The sequence below is a fragment of the Centroberyx affinis genome, unplaced genomic scaffold, assembly GCF_046629955.1.
Source record: "Centroberyx affinis isolate AG114_WGS23_722 - 3 ecotype Tasmania unplaced genomic scaffold, CSIRO-AGI_Caff_v1 ptg005386l_1, whole genome shotgun sequence".
NCBI classification, from domain to species: Eukaryota; Metazoa; Chordata; class Actinopteri; order Beryciformes; family Berycidae; genus Centroberyx; species Centroberyx affinis.
Genome location: NW_027282693.1, coordinates 122410 through 139193, shown reverse-complemented (window position 1 = coordinate 139193; position 16784 = coordinate 122410). Strand labels below are relative to the sequence as shown.

At 40.8% G+C, this 16784-nt stretch overlaps 1 protein-coding gene across 1 annotated transcript in view; it reads left to right on the top strand.

Moving 5' to 3' along the window:
- The window catches only part of hspa12a (heat shock protein 12A), a 55332-nt gene extending 42559 nt beyond the window's left edge, over nucleotides 1–12773 (top strand). Inside the window, exons 8-12 of the mRNA XM_071546700.1 lie at nucleotides 5068–5154; nucleotides 6424–6528; nucleotides 7934–8192; nucleotides 9929–10032; nucleotides 12142–12773. Of these exons, the coding sequence (XP_071402801.1) occupies nucleotides 5068–5154; nucleotides 6424–6528; nucleotides 7934–8192; nucleotides 9929–10032; nucleotides 12142–12773 (1187 nt within the window). The remainder of the gene's footprint in view (nucleotides 1–5067; nucleotides 5155–6423; nucleotides 6529–7933; nucleotides 8193–9928; nucleotides 10033–12141) is intronic.
- Nucleotides 12774–16784: the final 4011 nt, after the last annotated feature.

Genomic DNA, 16784 nt, shown 5'->3' with positions numbered 1-16784 from the left:
AAAAGCACTTTCTTGTGAGTCTTATGGACATGTGTGCACTCACAGATTCAAAAGATGTATTAAGACATTCACATCTCTGAGACATTGCAACAACACACAGTTCAATAGATGCATTGATCTCATGTGTGGGGAAATGTGTCTGACAATTGTCACATTTCCCTGTGCCCTTTCAGAAATTAAATGCCATATATCTAAGGTGCCACAGGTTCAAACCAGGCAACCGCTTCTACACATTCAGAGACAAAACAGACTTGACCTTGAATGGAAATTGATTTTTTTTTTTCTTTTGGTTCAGTAGCTCATAGGATTTACGTTTTTGCAATAGATCATAGGATTCAGATGGGCCTGAATACCTGTCTGGCTCCCCTCAAGGTATCAAATACATTGTAGTGGACAGCAGAGTGGGGTTGCTAAAGGTTTGGTGACCTCTCCCTCAGGCCGGGGCAGACTATAGATTGCAGTACTGTTGAGAGAAAGTGGAGATAGCAAAATATAGAAAATAGGGCTGAACAATTAATCTAAATTTTTCGAACTCGCAATATGGCCTACTGCAATTTTCAAATCGCAGGAGGCGCAATATTTGTTTAAGGCGAAATGTGTGTCAAAATACCATTTTAAATGAAATATTGTGGTGCTGCAGAGATGTCCTGGCCTACACATCATATTCTACAGACTTCAGAAAACATCTTTGTTTGGTACAGATCCCCGCAAAAATCACACCATAATCATTTTAATACGTTTTTTAATGAAAATAAGAATAATGATGTAAAAATGATCATTCCCTCTAATATCGCAATTGCAATATCAGTCAAAATAATCGCAATTAGATATTTTTTCAAAATCGTTCAGCCCTAATAGAAAAGTCCCGTGACATCATAACGGGCTGAACTAAAATATAAAATGTTTAGATTTGGTTCGCCAACAATCGAAAAGTGTGTTTGTGAATATCACCATATTCACAAATTACCTCGATGTGCGATAATATTGAATATCGGCCCAAGCCTAGTATCGGCAAACCGACATATAGGTCTAACTCTTGTTGTAACTGTAGGAGAGAGAAATTACTGTTGCTGTTAACACTGGACGCTTCCCCTAGCTGTATACCAACAGCCTTACTTAATGGATTGGTTTTGCCTTATAGACATGAGATGAAAGCAAACACTGCTCTGCTAATTACCCCCCTTCCATGTTAACCAGACGTCCAACTAGAGCTACAGGCTATGAGCATGTTTTTAAAGCAAATGCCATCTTATGTTTTCACTTTGCAGACTTGGTAATGACCTGTTTTAGCTGTACACTGATTGGAAGACGCAGCTTTAGGCACAGAGTAAGGAGTGTGAGGACAGCTTTTTAGACAGGCAAAGATGTTTGAATGCTGAATTTAAGAATTGATATATGTTAAGTCTCTCCCAAAGCTAGCAACAAGAGAACATAAACCTGAACCTTTGATCTCAACCTAAGATAATGAATGAAAGGTTGATTTTGTGGACTCAAAGTTTTTAAACGAAAACAGCCAGAAAATATACCATTGTCCTCAGAAACTACCCCTAGGTGCTGTAATGGTAATTTGTATTAAAGGTCTATTCATTCTCTGTGTAGCTTTTCCAGATTTTACATGACATCCCAGGTATAAGGCTTAGTCCAGTAGTCTTGTTTTACTGTCTTAAACCATAGCAATAAGTATATTATTTCTTAAATTGAGTGGTGTTGCAGTCAATTCTTCTCAAATTTGAAGTGACTCTGAAAATTCCTTGACTTTTAAGAGGTGACATGATGCAGTCCTATCACCTGCAAAGATGTTTGAATACTCCATTTTCAGATTCAGGTTGTTGTAGGTCAATGTTATTCCAACAATCCAAGACAACCCAATCAGTTTGTGAACAGCCATAACACTCTCCTACAGCCAGAAACCAGAGAATTTAGACTGTTTTCCAGCTGAAATGAACACCGTGGCATGCTACATGAGCAAAATGTGAAAATGTTTCAAATACAACCTACTCTACAATGAATCATCAAAAGGTTCCTAGTTCTCTGCCATGCCCAATTTCAAAGTGAGGACATGAGTCAAACTCCCTCCCTCCATGTCCAGTGATGTTTCAGGATGTTACAAGACTTTTTTCCAACTGAGGTCTTTTGGTGTTATGAGGGAATTCAACAGGAAAACTCAACTTTCAACCCTACTGTTGCTGTTTCCACCTGACACTAACATTTCCACAACGGCCATTCCCACCCAAGCAACCTCTACCAAAAATGTTTCATTGCAAAATGATATATACACCATTTAATGGCTCCTTTTACAAAATGACATATTGCTTGATGTTAAAATTTACTGTAAGGTGGTAACTATTTTTAGACCTTTGCAATCAAATAAGATTTAAGTACACAACTCAGTATATATCAGGTTCAGATTTTACATAAAAACATGTCAGAACTAAACTGCTCCATTGCAAATGATCCTTCAATTATTTCTTGGATGGTTAATGTTGCTGGAGCGTTCGACTGACGTAATGTTGACCTCTCTCATGCCCTCCCCAACGCTAACGACAGTCGGAAAGTCCTCTTTCCGTCTCTGCATTGTTTCCTCAGTGTAGGAGGAAATGTCCATCTGACATCTTTGTCGATGCAGTCATGCTCACTACAACCATGTCTTCCTGCTGTTAGTCAGTAAATATGAAGTCACACGTCGTCACGGTCCTAGAGGTTATATAAGCGGACTTGTGACCTGGAGGTTGTAGTTCAAATCCCCCGGAACCGGCCCCAGTCCTCCGCCTGTGTTTACATTCGTAATTCTTCGGGTTCGTTCGTTTGAATTTTCTGCCGCTCCGCAAGTCAGGTGGAATTGTCCATCTAGGGGCTTTCTCTGACATTAGGACAGAGGCGGGCACATGAGCCGTGATTGGATTGCCCCAGTGTAATTCCTGACCAATCAAAGGAAGGAAGGTGATGTTAAGGTGACGTTATTGCAAAGTGCCACTTGCCTCACAAACATGCTAGCTACTGCAAATCAAAACGATCATCTAATACTTTCTTCACGATTGCTACTGAAAAATATGTCAGGAATTGTGTTTTTTTTTTTTAAGTTAGTCTGATGCATTGGATCTGACCAATTTTCGGCCCCTGTCAAGAGGAAATCTGACCTTTTACATTGCCTTAGAAAGTTATTTGTGTCAATATCACTGCACAAACAAGAAAATATGTATTTACCATTTATATGTAATGTGGACCTCAGCCACTGCGATGCCACACAGTCTGTTCCTATACGTCTCGGGATGTAGCATCTTCCTCCACTTAAACACCAGTGAACAATGTCCGTTCAAAATACCGTAATCATAACAATAGGTCCACCCATCTTTTCAGGTACTAGAGGGGTTAGATTAGGGGTTATTAATAAATGCTTTTATATTGCTTGGGTTTTAGTGCAGGTAGGCCTATAGCTGTATTCTGTTTCTTCAGTCTGCTTCAATCGCAAGATCAGTGCTGACATTTCCATTTGCCATTGTCCAATCAAAATGCCAAAAGATCCCAGATCTCTTCATGGAACTCAAAATGATTTTAAGCTGTAAGAGACTGAATAAGCAGTGATTTGTTTTGTCACAATTTCAAAAGGGTTTGATCCTGTGAACCTGCTGGGTTGAGTGGACTTTGGAGCACTTATACAGAAGATTTCTACTTTGCTGTCCCTATGTGATTTTTTTTTATTGCATTTTGATTTTATACACTGTTTTATGTTGCTCTTTATGTGGATTTGACTGTATTCTGACTTTGCAAATTGTTGTATGTTGTTGGTCTGCAACTTTGATGTTTGTCTTGATGTTGCCTTTTTGGCAAGGTCTCCCTTGAAAAAGAGATTCATAATCTCAATGGGACTAAAAAAAAGAAATTTCTGCACAGATTTACAAATGTAAGAAATATTATAGGGTAGGTTCTTGAATGTTCACAGTGGCAGCACCTGCCAGTACACTAAATGGCCTGTTTTAGAGTCTTGCTGTTCTGCATTACGACCCTAAACCCACCACTCTGACTGCTTGTACACACTGTGAGCAACTTGGTTGATGTGTCGCTCTATTCTGACCGATTGAAAGAGGCTTCGATTGCACAGGCAAGCACCAATTAGGTAGCTTTAATAGAAAATAGAAGAAACTCAATAACATTTCTTATGAGCTTACCATTGTCCCCAACAATGGATGTAACTGTTCTCCAAGCTTTGTTTTTGAGTTTATTCCTGTAGTCTAGTCAAATAAAAGCTGTAGAGAACTGGGAAGCTTTGAATGAGTTCTATTTTGCACTTGCCAGGCAAAACTATTCATGAAACAAAACACGTTGGTCAGGAGACAAGGAAGCACGGAAATCTGATTGGCTGTTGATAGCCGATGACGATGAGAAGTTCTGGCGACAAGCTTGTTGACCGTCCACATATTGGCTTGGAGTTTCCTTGGTTACTCAGCTCTATAGAGGGCAAGAAATCTACCACATTCCAAAGAAAAAAAATAAATTCCCACACACACGTATCACCTCTGCATTGATTTATTAAAAAGAGTCGACATTTCAGTCACAAGGACAAGACATCTAGATGTCTTGAGAAAGGTCCTTGTGACCGAAACGTCGACTCTTTTTAATAAATCAATGCAGAGGTGATAATTGTGTGCGGGAATTGACTTTTTTTCTTTGGAATTGGATCTTCGGGGTAATTGATTCCCTGCACCACAAAAGAGACAAAGCAAGTGATGTGTGTGTTGCCTTGAACTCATCAAGAAATCTATCACAACCTTTAATCAGAACAAACCAAAGACATGAAAAGAATTCAGCTACTCTTAAAAAATAGATGACCAAGCTTTAATATTAGAAACCAGCGTCTTTCAGCCGCAATAGCCTTCGTCAGGGTCTATAGGAAATGAGGACTTCAGTGACTTGTCGATGTGTTGCTCGCAGTGTGGACACACGTGGAGCACCATGTAGCCCTATCAGCCTGCTGCTTGCTTTACATGATATGACCCACACTGCTTCACACAGCAGCGCTTCAGCCCTTCATCACACTCACAAGGACATTCTCTCTCTGTCAATAACCAGCTAAGGAGCATGTTCGGCGCAACCGGCAGAGCCGCACCTTTTTGGTGGAAAATGTCATAGGGGAGCTTTGGTCGGAGCTGGAAGAAGGTAGAGTCTTTCTCTTCTTTTACTCCTCTGTTTCGCCTTCCTTTTTCCTCTTCCTGTAGGGTAACTGCTCTTGCTGTTTCTTATGCTGCCAACTGTCATACTAGATGTATTTGGTTTTTTTTGGGTTTTTTTTTTTTGCCATTCGCATTTATTATATAGTTCACAGTAGAAAGAGGCAGAAACAACAGAGAGAGAGAGGGGGATGACATGACAAAGATATTTTTGAGTGAATTTTTACGTTTAAGGCAAGGCGCCAAAGGTGAAAATGGTGATTTTGGCTGGGTTGGTGAAGTTTGAGATGTTATATTTTGCTTCTGTAACTACTGCGGTTTCACAACATACACCAAACAATCATCAAAAACAACTATTAATAGTGAATTTCTATGTTTTTACACCAGCTGGGTCAAGTCCACCAAGCACTAAATTAGCTTAAAAAAAAAGGCCCTTCTCTCAAAATGACATTCCCTGTATGCAAAATACTTTTTTTTTTCAGCTTAACTTGTGGATATGGCCACCAAATTTAGTTAGCTGATAATTTACACAGGATATATTTTGTCATTTCTATTTTATGGGCCAAAAAATAGTGAAATTTTGCCATACACATAGTTTTCTCCATCCACCTGTGGTGCCTTGCCTTAAGATGTAAACTATGGTACAAATATATGAATCGATTACTTATTTTTTAACCTGTTGGTCAATGTTACTCTGATGCCAGCACAATGCAAGTCAAACCCATTACACTTTTGTCCCCATTAAGCCATCTTGTAGAAAAGTTAACTTCATTGAAGAATCACCTAGGGAAGAGTTGGAGTTGGGCGGTTGTAAAGAAATGTTCAAAATGTCCTGGAAATATTGTGAAATTGTCCATCAATTGGCCTCCACCATCTTGCCTTCCCCCAAAAACAAAACCTAACCCACTGAGTTCCAGTCCCTCCCTCATCCCATTTGTCTTCTTTCCACTGCTTCGCCTCTGTGCCGTCGAAAACCTCAACGATAGAGAATCTAGGTCGCCAGTACCCTCTCTGGCCTGGTTGAAGAGTCGTTTCTAGGGTATTGTGTCACAACGAGTCGCGTCAAGCCTCCCTCGAGCACGCTCCTAAAAACAGCAGCAGTGTTTTCGTTCGATAAGCGCCAGTAGTCGGATGTCAGAGCCAGGAATTCTACTGGGAAGGATGCTGTAACCTCACTCATATCCTGTTACATTTTTTGGAAAGCATGATCCCGAGCTCACTGCACGTTCTGTGACGTTCTTGTTGCGTTTGTGTGTAGGTGACCGTTACGTGGTGGTGGACTGCGGCGGCGGGACGGTGGATCTGACCGTCCATCAGATCCGTCTTCCAGAGGGACATCTGAAGGAGCTCTATAAGGCTTCAGGTAAAAAGGACTGCCGGCGATCCCGTTAACACCAGCAATGATTTTCTTCCTCTGCTTTCTCGAGATGCCGCAGTGCTCTTTTGATGTTACTTAGTTAATGAGCTAGTTTAATTCAGTTGAGGTCACAGCAACCCATTGGAATCGTACTTTCACAAAAGGTTTGCTTCTAATCTACGCATTTACGCATTCAATTTGCATTCCCATTCCCACCCAGCGTCCTTTTACAACACGCTTAGACACTTTTCTGTAGATATGTATGGCCTTTGTTTTCTCCATACTCTCACATCCTTCTCATTTGTTAAATTGCATATATATTGATATTTCTAAAGATTTCCACATATTGCCTATTTTCAGTTTTCAGTTTTCATATGGTACATAGTCACGCTATTTTTTGCACACCCTCTTAATGATGTAATCCATACTTTTTCTAATACTTTTCATTCATACACTATGCAGTCAAAAGTTTGGACACACCTGATTGAATGTTTTTCATTCTCTTAAAGCCATTTTGATCTAAAGGCTTATGTTTAAATGCTTGAAGTTAGTTTCTTAGACAAATATAAACAGTAAAGTTGATCCTATGTATGAATTTCTTTACAAAGCCTTTGCCTTTCCATCAAGGCAAAGGGCAGCTACTTTAAAGAATCTAAAATATAAGATTGTTTGGATTTGTTTAACACTTTTTTGGTCACTGCATAATTCCATTTGTGTTATTTCATAGTTTTGATGTCTTTACTGTTATTCTAAAATGTGGAAAATAGTAAAAATGTGGTGTGTCCAAACTTTTGACTGGTAGTGTACATTTCTACTTAACATGTTCTAGTGTTAAAATTGCGCTGCGTATGTTTATATAACCATTTGCTATATTCTTATTCTAGAATATATTAATTTGAATATATTCTATTTTTATTTCCTGTATTCTGTTCATATTTACTGTGGCAAAGACCCAATTTCCCCACGATGCACATTTAGGGTGCTACATGTAGCAGTAAATCATTACCACATTTTGAGACATTATAATGTCTCAAAATGTGGTAATTAAACCAGATAACATGTAACATGTAATATATTACATGTTACATGTTATGTAATTACTATAGTAATTAAACAAGACCTTTACTGAGAATATTGGCAGCCTCTACACTGCATTTTGCATTGTGTGACACCGTGTCGGATTTGGCGGGAAATCTGCTGGACGGCTTTACAGCACAAAACAGGAACCATTTTATTGTGCATGTAATGGGGTGGGCATGCAGCAAGATCCTCTTTAAAACAGGAAGCAAAAGGGTTTATGGGTAATGCGGGTAATTAGTTTAGAGAACCACAAAATCCTACCCATAGCACCTTTAAAGTTTCATCTTATCTTTATTCCCAATCCCTACCGTCATTCCCATCCTTTCCCTAGGTGGTCCCTATGGCTCTATCGGGATTGACTATGAATTTGAGAAGCTTCTGTGTAAGATCTTCGGCCAGGATTTCATCGACCAGTTCAAGATCAAGAGGCCGGCCGCCTGGGTGGACCTGATGATCGCGTTTGAGTCGCGGAAGAGGGCGGCGGCCCCCGACAGGACCAACCCCCTCAACATTAACCTGCCCTTCAGCTTCATCGACTACTACAAGAAGTTCAGGGGCCACAGTGTTGAACACGCCCTGCGCAAGAGCAAGTGAGTACATAAGACACACTGCAACACACATACCTCCCATAACCAGGATTCCATACATATACTATATATATACACCCAGACACCAATTTTTTCTCTATTTTTACTATTTTCCACATTTTAGAATAATAGTTAAGACATCAAAACTATGAAATAACACAAATGGAATTATGCAGTGACCAAAAAAGTGTTAAACCAATCCAAACTATCTTATATTTTCTTTTCTTTAAAGTAGCCGCCCTTTGCCTTGATGGAAAGGCAAAGGCTTTGGAAAGAAATCCATACATAGGCATCAACGTCAATTCAATCAATCAATTTATGTTTGTCTAAGAAACTAATTTCAAGCATTTAAGCCTTTAGATCACAATAAGCATTAACTAGCCCTTAATTAACAGTTAACTAATGTGTCTGGTAATCATTTACTAATGGTGTTCATGTTAACTAAGGTGTTAATTTATACATTATTTAATAGTCATCTTTATAAACTATTAAATAATGTATAAATTAATACCTTACTTAACATGAACACCATTAGTAAATGATTACCAGACACATTAGTTAACTGTTAATTAAGGGTTAGTTAATGCTTATTAAGCATTAACTAACCATTAATTAATGTACCCTTATTGTAAAGTGTTACCAGATTTCGTCCTACTGCACTTTGTCTGTTTTGTCTGAGCCAATCATGAATGTTCCTCAGAGGGGCTTGCTTCAAAAGATCCAACACTACTCGTTTAAAACATTGAATTTTGTCTTAACCCCCTGACTTGATAAGATAATTTAGTATTAAGGACTCACTAAAGCTCTCCCGCTGTTATTAGACAGTAGATATTAATTTCCACTTCCAGCCTTTATAGACATTTTACTATTGACTTGTGGAACCGCCCTGGAGTCTAGCTTTTAATGGCACTGTCTCGTGTCTGTGTGGATTTTCATCATCCAATAGTGCGGGACACTTAAAGACATTTATATGGTGGAAACTGGAGCCTCCAGTGGTCCCCGGGCTCCTCTGACTACTGACTGGAAATGGCTCGTCTGTCTCAGTGTGCTGCGAAGACCAGGGAGGGACCGTTAGCCTCGTGCACGAGCACAATCACACTCTTGCATGCACATTCACACGCACACACACATGAATCACACACTGGGGATCATAACAGATGTATACTATGGATTCTTTCAGGATTTATGATTGAGCACACAGACAGCAGTACCTAGAAGGATATAGGCCTCGAGAGACTGGTATGAAAGAAATACCAAAAGATCTATTGTATTACTCCTTACATGTGTTCCAAGCAGTACAGTCAGTGTAGTGTATCAATGCTCTGCATATGGAGAATTAGATATGTTTCCATCCACTGGGTTGAGCAGATTAAATCGCCTTCCAGAATGACAAAAACACATCCACCAGAAAAATGGAAAGAATCTCTGAGGAATTGATCAGTATTGAGCAAGTTGTTCTTGTCGCCAAACCTCGAGTCCTAAGTCCGAGTCACCAAGGTCATGTCCGAATCGAGTCTCAGGTCCTCAGTATTCAAGTCCAAGTCTGAGTCTTAAGTAACCAGTTTGAGAGCAAATTAAAAAGAACATTCAAATTCACATCTGTCACTTTTAACCGCTAGTTTACTGGTTATAATCGTGATGACTTCGGTCATTTCATTAAAATAATCTCATCTCATCCTACTCCCTATTGCCTCCCCTTTCTCCCCTCTCCACTCCCCTCCTCCTCTCCTCCTCTCTAGTGTGGATTTTGTCAAATGGTCTTCCCAGGGGATGCTGAGGATGAATCCAGATGCCATGAACGCCCTCTTCAAGCCCACCATAGACCACATCATCCAGCACCTCAGTAAGTTGCACTCACCTCCTCAACATGTCACAACACCACATAACCTCACACAGTGTCATCCAGCTTCCCCTTCCTCTCTTACTTCAGGCATTACGCAACATAGAGTTATTTGCAGTTAATAATAATAATAATTCTGCTGCTACTACTACTACTGCTACCACAACTACTACTATGACTATTACTACTACTACTAATAATAATCTTTATGTATGTAGCGCTTTTCAAAGCACTGTTGAAATGTACTTTACAAATGAGTAAAAGATAGAAAGATTAAAAAAACAACTAAAAACAGCAGCATAACTAAATAAAACAAGGTAAGAAATATAAAAGCAAGGCGAGAAATACAAGTAAATCATGAAAGGGAGGTCAAAGAATACTATTAAAAGATTACATAAAAGTAAGTCTATAATAGTGCATTTTAACAGATGATAGTTCAGAGTCGGCCCTACATCATCATCTTCATTGTGCCTCCTGGTGGTTTGGATCAAGCACTGGCATAAGTCTCTCTCTCTCTCTCTCTCTCTCTCTCCCTCCCTCTCTGTGGAGATAAAAGCAGAATCTGTCAAATTGTACCATACATGCATATAGACTACACAGGAAATTATGGTCAGAGATTTGTCTCATTCTTAGTTTTTCATTCTCAGGCTGTATCAAAGAATTGTCTTGTGTATCAGTGGATGTCATTATACTATTAGGCTTCTGACCCATTTTCAAAGTGTTTTTTGTAATGTAAAATGTACCACAAACCTTACAATATACAAAGGCTGACTTTACATTCAAACGTCATCTTCAAACATGAACGCTTAAAAGACCTTAATTGAGAGTGAATACTTCCTTATGAGTCAAAACAGTTTGGACCTCAGTCATTTTGTGGACTGTATATCAGATGCAGCCTTTTCCTGCAGGAATAGGGTCAGTCCCTCCCCAAAACCAGCCACCCTCCATAATTCATAGTGTTTTTCAGCCTAAGGAAAAGTGGGTCACATTACTTTAGCATGGATTGGTCTGCTTGAATTCTGAGAAGCAGTCTGATAATACTTTGGCCAACATGGTGAACACGGTTTGGTTCCCTCTGATTAGAGTACATAACTTGTTTGTTTTTGCCACATGAGCCTGTTAATTGAATAATTGAGCCAAGTTTCTAATTTGCGGTTTGGGTTTTTTGGGAAGAAATGTTGCCTGAGCTCTTAGTTTGTGGCAAAAACATCTTGCAGGAAAAAATACATCAATATCATTTGATTTAGAATAGAGGATAAATTGGTACAATTTTCCATTTATTCATTAGCCAGGGCTCCTAACTTACAACTGTTACCAGTAATAAAGTATTTCTTGTAGCTTGGCTGCCTTTCCTCTGCCATAAAACACATGCATATGCAACTCAGTAGATGTTTTTATTCAAAATGCCTTACAGTACAATGAGTGCATACATTTTCAGCGTGGGCGGCCCTAGTGGGAATCAAACTCCTAACCCTGGCAGTGTTAGTGTCATGCTCTATCCATTCAGGACCTACATCATGTATTGTCTGGAAAAAGTAGTGGTGAAAAATAGTACATACTTAAAGGTGCTACCTGTTGCAGTTTACCATCAATAAATCATCAGCACATTAATTTTGAGATATTAGTATAATTACGGTGACCAAACAAAACCATCACTGAGAGGATTGGCAGCATCTACACTGCATTTTACATTGTGAGCCAATAGGTCGGATTTGGAGGGAGATCTGCTGCATTGCTTTACGGCACAAAACAGTTTGAGGGCGCTGTTCTTCCAGAGCAAGTTCAGAGTTTCTAGCAACGGCAGATGGTGGAAGGAGTGAAAGAAAGATGGAAAAATCACTTCCAACATGTTGATCCTCTTCAGTGAAGGGGAGGGGGGACAGGAAACAACGGGGTTTATGGGAAATGTAGTCTTAATTTGAGAGACACGACCACTATCAATACCACTGGTGTGAGATAGAGGCTGCCAATCTTTTTCACCATGGTCTCATTTGTTTACTGTAATTATACCAAGGTGTCCCAATTAATTTGACAATATATCATACATCGATATATGATATGTTGATGTTTATTCAAACCTTTGTTCATACAAATTCCTCTTTCCACTTGCAGCCGAGCTGTTTGAGAAGCCGGAGGTGAGCGACATTAAGTTCCTGTTCCTGGTGGGGGGGTTCGCCGAGTCGCCCCTGCTGCAGCAGGCGGTCGAGAACATGCTCCAGGGCCGCAGCCGCATCATCATCCCGCACGACGTGGGCCTCACCATCCTGAAGGGCGCCGTGCTGTTCGGCCTGGACCCGGGCATCATCAAAGTGCGCCGCTCGCCCCTCACCTACGGCGTGGGCGTCCTCAACCGCTTCGTGGAGGGCAAGCACCCGCCGGAGAAGCTGCTGGTGAAGGACGGCACGCGCTGGTGCACCGACGTCTTCGACACCTTCATCGCCGCCGACCAGTCGGTGGCGCTGGGCGAGCTGGTGAAGCGCAGCTACACCCCGGCCAAGCCGTCGCAGCAGGTCATCGTCATCCACGTCTACTGCGCCGAGAAGGAGGGCGTGGGCTTCATCAGCGAGCCCGGCGTCCGCAAGTGCGGCACGCTCCGCCTGGACGTGAGCGGCACGGAAAGCACGGCGCCGCGCCGCGAGATCCAGACGCTCATGCAGTTCGGCGACACGGAGATCCGCGCCATGGCGGTGGACGTGGCGACCGCGCGCACCGTCAAAGCTAGCATCGACTTCCTCAGCCACTAGGTTTAGGGAGCGAGAGGTGCCGGTGTTAGGGAATCGTAGGAGGCGACGGAGACGGAAACTTACAGCTTACACAGTACAAACACATACTCACACACACGCATACAGTGAGCCGGGGATATTTCCTGGAATACGGTTGAAGTTATTGATTCTCAAGGCTTGGTCACTCTCCATTTTTAGCATGGGTGGTGCACAGTTTCTGTGTTAGCATGAAACTTAAACTAGCACTCAGGCTGACTTTCCAGTGTAGTATCGATGTTATGAGCGAGAAAAGAACTGATCTGGATGATTTCTGGTCTTCGGCGCGTTCTAGCTCGGCCGATTCACCATGTCCACGTTGTTTGTGTACTGAGATGCTCCATGGAGGCAGATACTCCCCATGTAAATTCACTGTAAGGACCAGCTCCACTATGGTTCACCCATGGTTGTGTGCTTTAACTGTTTCCAGCGCAAGACAGACTGATACTGTAGTGGATACTGTAGCACTCTGTCTTGTCTGACACAGTTATATGACACAGTGCTCTGAAAACCTTGGCATCCTCTCAAACTTTGACTCATGGCACGTTGTTTTCATAAATGGTCACACCAAGACTTGATATTTATAGCTTCAGTACCTTGGGCTTCCATAAACGTCATTCATATACTCGTCATTTCATTTTTCATGAGGCCAGAGCTTGGTTTGAGAGCTCCTGACGGGGAAAGATGAAGGAACGGCAGTGTTGCAGGACAGCTTTTCAAAGTCTGTATTTATCTGTAGGCATTCCAGAGAAAAGGCATGAAACGGCAGAGAAGGGAGGCATATCACGATTACAACACAATCATGGTGCATACGCATTCAGAACACATCTTTAAACACTTGAATTTCATTGATATCTTTCGGTCAAATTACAGCAAATCATCCTATATCGTCGATGATATCTGATTTATGCAATGGCTGGCTGCTAGATGTGGTATATTGCGCACTACAAAACATTTTTGTGTGATTCGAAAAAGAAAAAAGTATAAAAAAAGGTCGAGTAATACTAACATCAAGGTTTGTTGGCAAGTCGTAATCTGTCTTTTCTCACCAAATTGCATACCAGTCCACTTCACTACAGGTTAAGATGCTCCACAGTGAAATATGAATCCGAGAATGTGAAACATTTCATAACAAAAGCAGAGCCGAGTGCGCTGCTAGCTGAATCTGAAAAGCGAGTATAGCCATCAAATGTGCTTAATTGTTGCCTTTATTCATTTACGCTTCTGATATTTCCACGGACAAAAAGCCACTGAGTTTTTTCCCCACTTGAATATTTTGAATCCAGGTGATGTGCTGCGCAGCAAGAAATGTGCAGGCCAGTCGGGACGAACGAAGTAATGAAAATATGTTTATTTCTGTAAATACAGTATTTAAATATTGTACAGATTTTTAGCGTTATTATTTCAGCAGCTTTAGAGCCGAGAGTATGTGTGCACGTGTGTGTGTGTGTGTGTGTGTGCGCTTTCACATGGACATCTTTCTCCATTTTTTTTCTCACCAGCCATAGCATGAGAGGCCAAGGCAGGTTTGATTGTTGTGTTCCGTCACAGCGAGTGGTTGGATGCGTCGCCTGTGTGTCGCTTTGCGTTGCAATTAATCAAAACAGAAACTTGAATACCTCCGTCCTTAAAAAGCATTTCGACGAACACGTCTGTCTACTGTCAATTAGTTTTGAATTGGAAGCAGTCGTGTGTTTTTTTTTTTTTTTATTAAATATGAATGTCCAGTCGCCTTTTGAAACCACAACCCTGCAATACAAATTCTATAGGCATTACAACCGATCAACTAGCCTTTATAGTAGCTTCTTGTCCAAAGACAGTAAATCTCCAAAATATGACTCATATTTAAACGACCCAATATTACACATTCGTCGAAACTTTTTACGCTTTTGAAGTTCGTAAGACGCTGATATTTGTTTCCGCTCTACTGCTGAAACCGTAAGGCCAAAAAAAAAAAAATTTACGACAAGCATAGTCAAACTTTTTTGTATGAAGACTTGGGTATAGTCAGCAATAACTGTACAACGACCTAAGATATCAAATATCCAGATGAGCAGGAAAGGCTTATATGTTTTAAAGTTTTCACGAAAGGAGTGCCTAATACGTATATAATGAGATGTCAAGATCGATTCACCACAGAACGTACAGTACATTCCTATTTTGAGTTTCAAAACTCTCAAATTGATTTGGCGTTTGATTTCAGTGTGGCTTCAGAAGTAATCACTGAGGATCACATTCATGACATAATTCACGACTTCCACCCGAGCGCTCATCGTGTTCGTCTAACATCCCGACTTCGCACATTGAGTTAAAGGGGCATTAAGTAATCTATTACCTTTATCGACCTCCATTGGTGACCAGTAGGAACTGCAACAACATTGATAGAACTTCTCTCCTCCCAACCTCTACCAGGGTCTCTAACGCTAGCGCGAAGATCCTGTCGAACTTCTCTAGACAAAAGGCGGTGGAGAAAACAAAAAGAGAAGGTTGACGAATCAAAATCTAGCATGAGGCAGTCTTGCGGGTCTAAAATTGAAATATCCATCTTCTATTTTGAGTTGAAACATGCTGCGGAAAACAAAATCTAGCCCCAACCCCTCCTGTCCCCTTGAGTTATGGTGGCCTGTAATTGACACAAACAATAAAGTCACATTTCCACAACAGAGAAGAGTAAGCTAGCTAATTCGAGCAGAGATCCAACAGAAACATCTAGTGAAGAGCTAATATAGCACCATGCTAACTACTGGAATGATAAACCTGCTTTGTCATTTGCATTTTTTGGCTTGAGAACAAGGTTTTTGAGGGTTTGGGAGAATCTTGAAACTCCAACAGGAGGGGAGATTTTGTTCGGAAACAGAGTCCAGGTCGGAAAGTGAGTTTTGAAAGCCAGAAAGCTAGCCAAGTAATCACAGAGTCATTGGCATCGATCATACCCTATCACCCCTCCGCAGATATATTACGGTCATTTTGCGCTGTGGGACAATAAAAATCGTACTTATTGCCCCTTTAAAAACGTTTTTTAAAGCTATTTTCTAAGCTCGATTCTCTTTTCTGAACTGTGAATCAAGGCCGCCTCGCTTTTTCCGCGTCGATGTACAAAGTTGCACAAGCTTCGATCCGTTAACGCTGTCCTTGGCACTCTTCTTGCAATGCACGTTTCGCATGAGCAACATAGGAATGACAAACAAAAAAAAAAACAAAGTCGATTGCTATCGCTACTACACAAGATCAAGGTTTACCACTGATGATACTGTTTTGCGGAGGGCGGATGTCAGCTTCGCATAGGGAACTCAGCATTCCCAGAAACTCATACTCAACATTACGGAAGGCAGCACTCCTCCTACCTGTCCTATACTGATAACTAACCTAATTAACCTTTCATTCCTTCTCCCAACCGCTGTACTCACAAAGGATGAATATCGAGTGGAAGGAATTAATATAACACCATGTTTTTTTTTTATTGTATTGTTTAGATAGATAATTACGACGTATTTTGTGCAGCCTTTTAAGTATTACGCGATGCACAGGATACTCATGTAGCGGCTTTATACTCAAAAGCTATGTTGAAAATTATACGAAGACGTTGTCTAGCGTTGTATTCTCTGTGTGTAAGGCGGCGTTTGACGTTTCGGAGGAGAGGTCAAGCGAATATTTGGTTGATGAATCTGAAGTCAAATGAGTCAGTGGGTGTGATTTGGGGGGGTAGCAGTCTAGCTAGCTAGCTTGCATCATGAAAAAGTAACCGCTTAACACTTTTATCTAGAAAATACAAGTAATTCAGAACTTGAAAATTTCACAGCTAACCTTGATTGAGCTTGCAGTAATGTTCATCTCAGCCAAGATTGCGAACTCGCGAACTCTCGAACTCGTCACAAATCTCACATTGTTCCTTCAGTCTCTGGGTTGATGATGCAACTGTGTTTTGTTTTTTTTCGTTTTTTTTTTTCTTTTCTAAATCTTGAGTTACTGAAGTGTCTTGTTCTCTTCGCAGTTTTC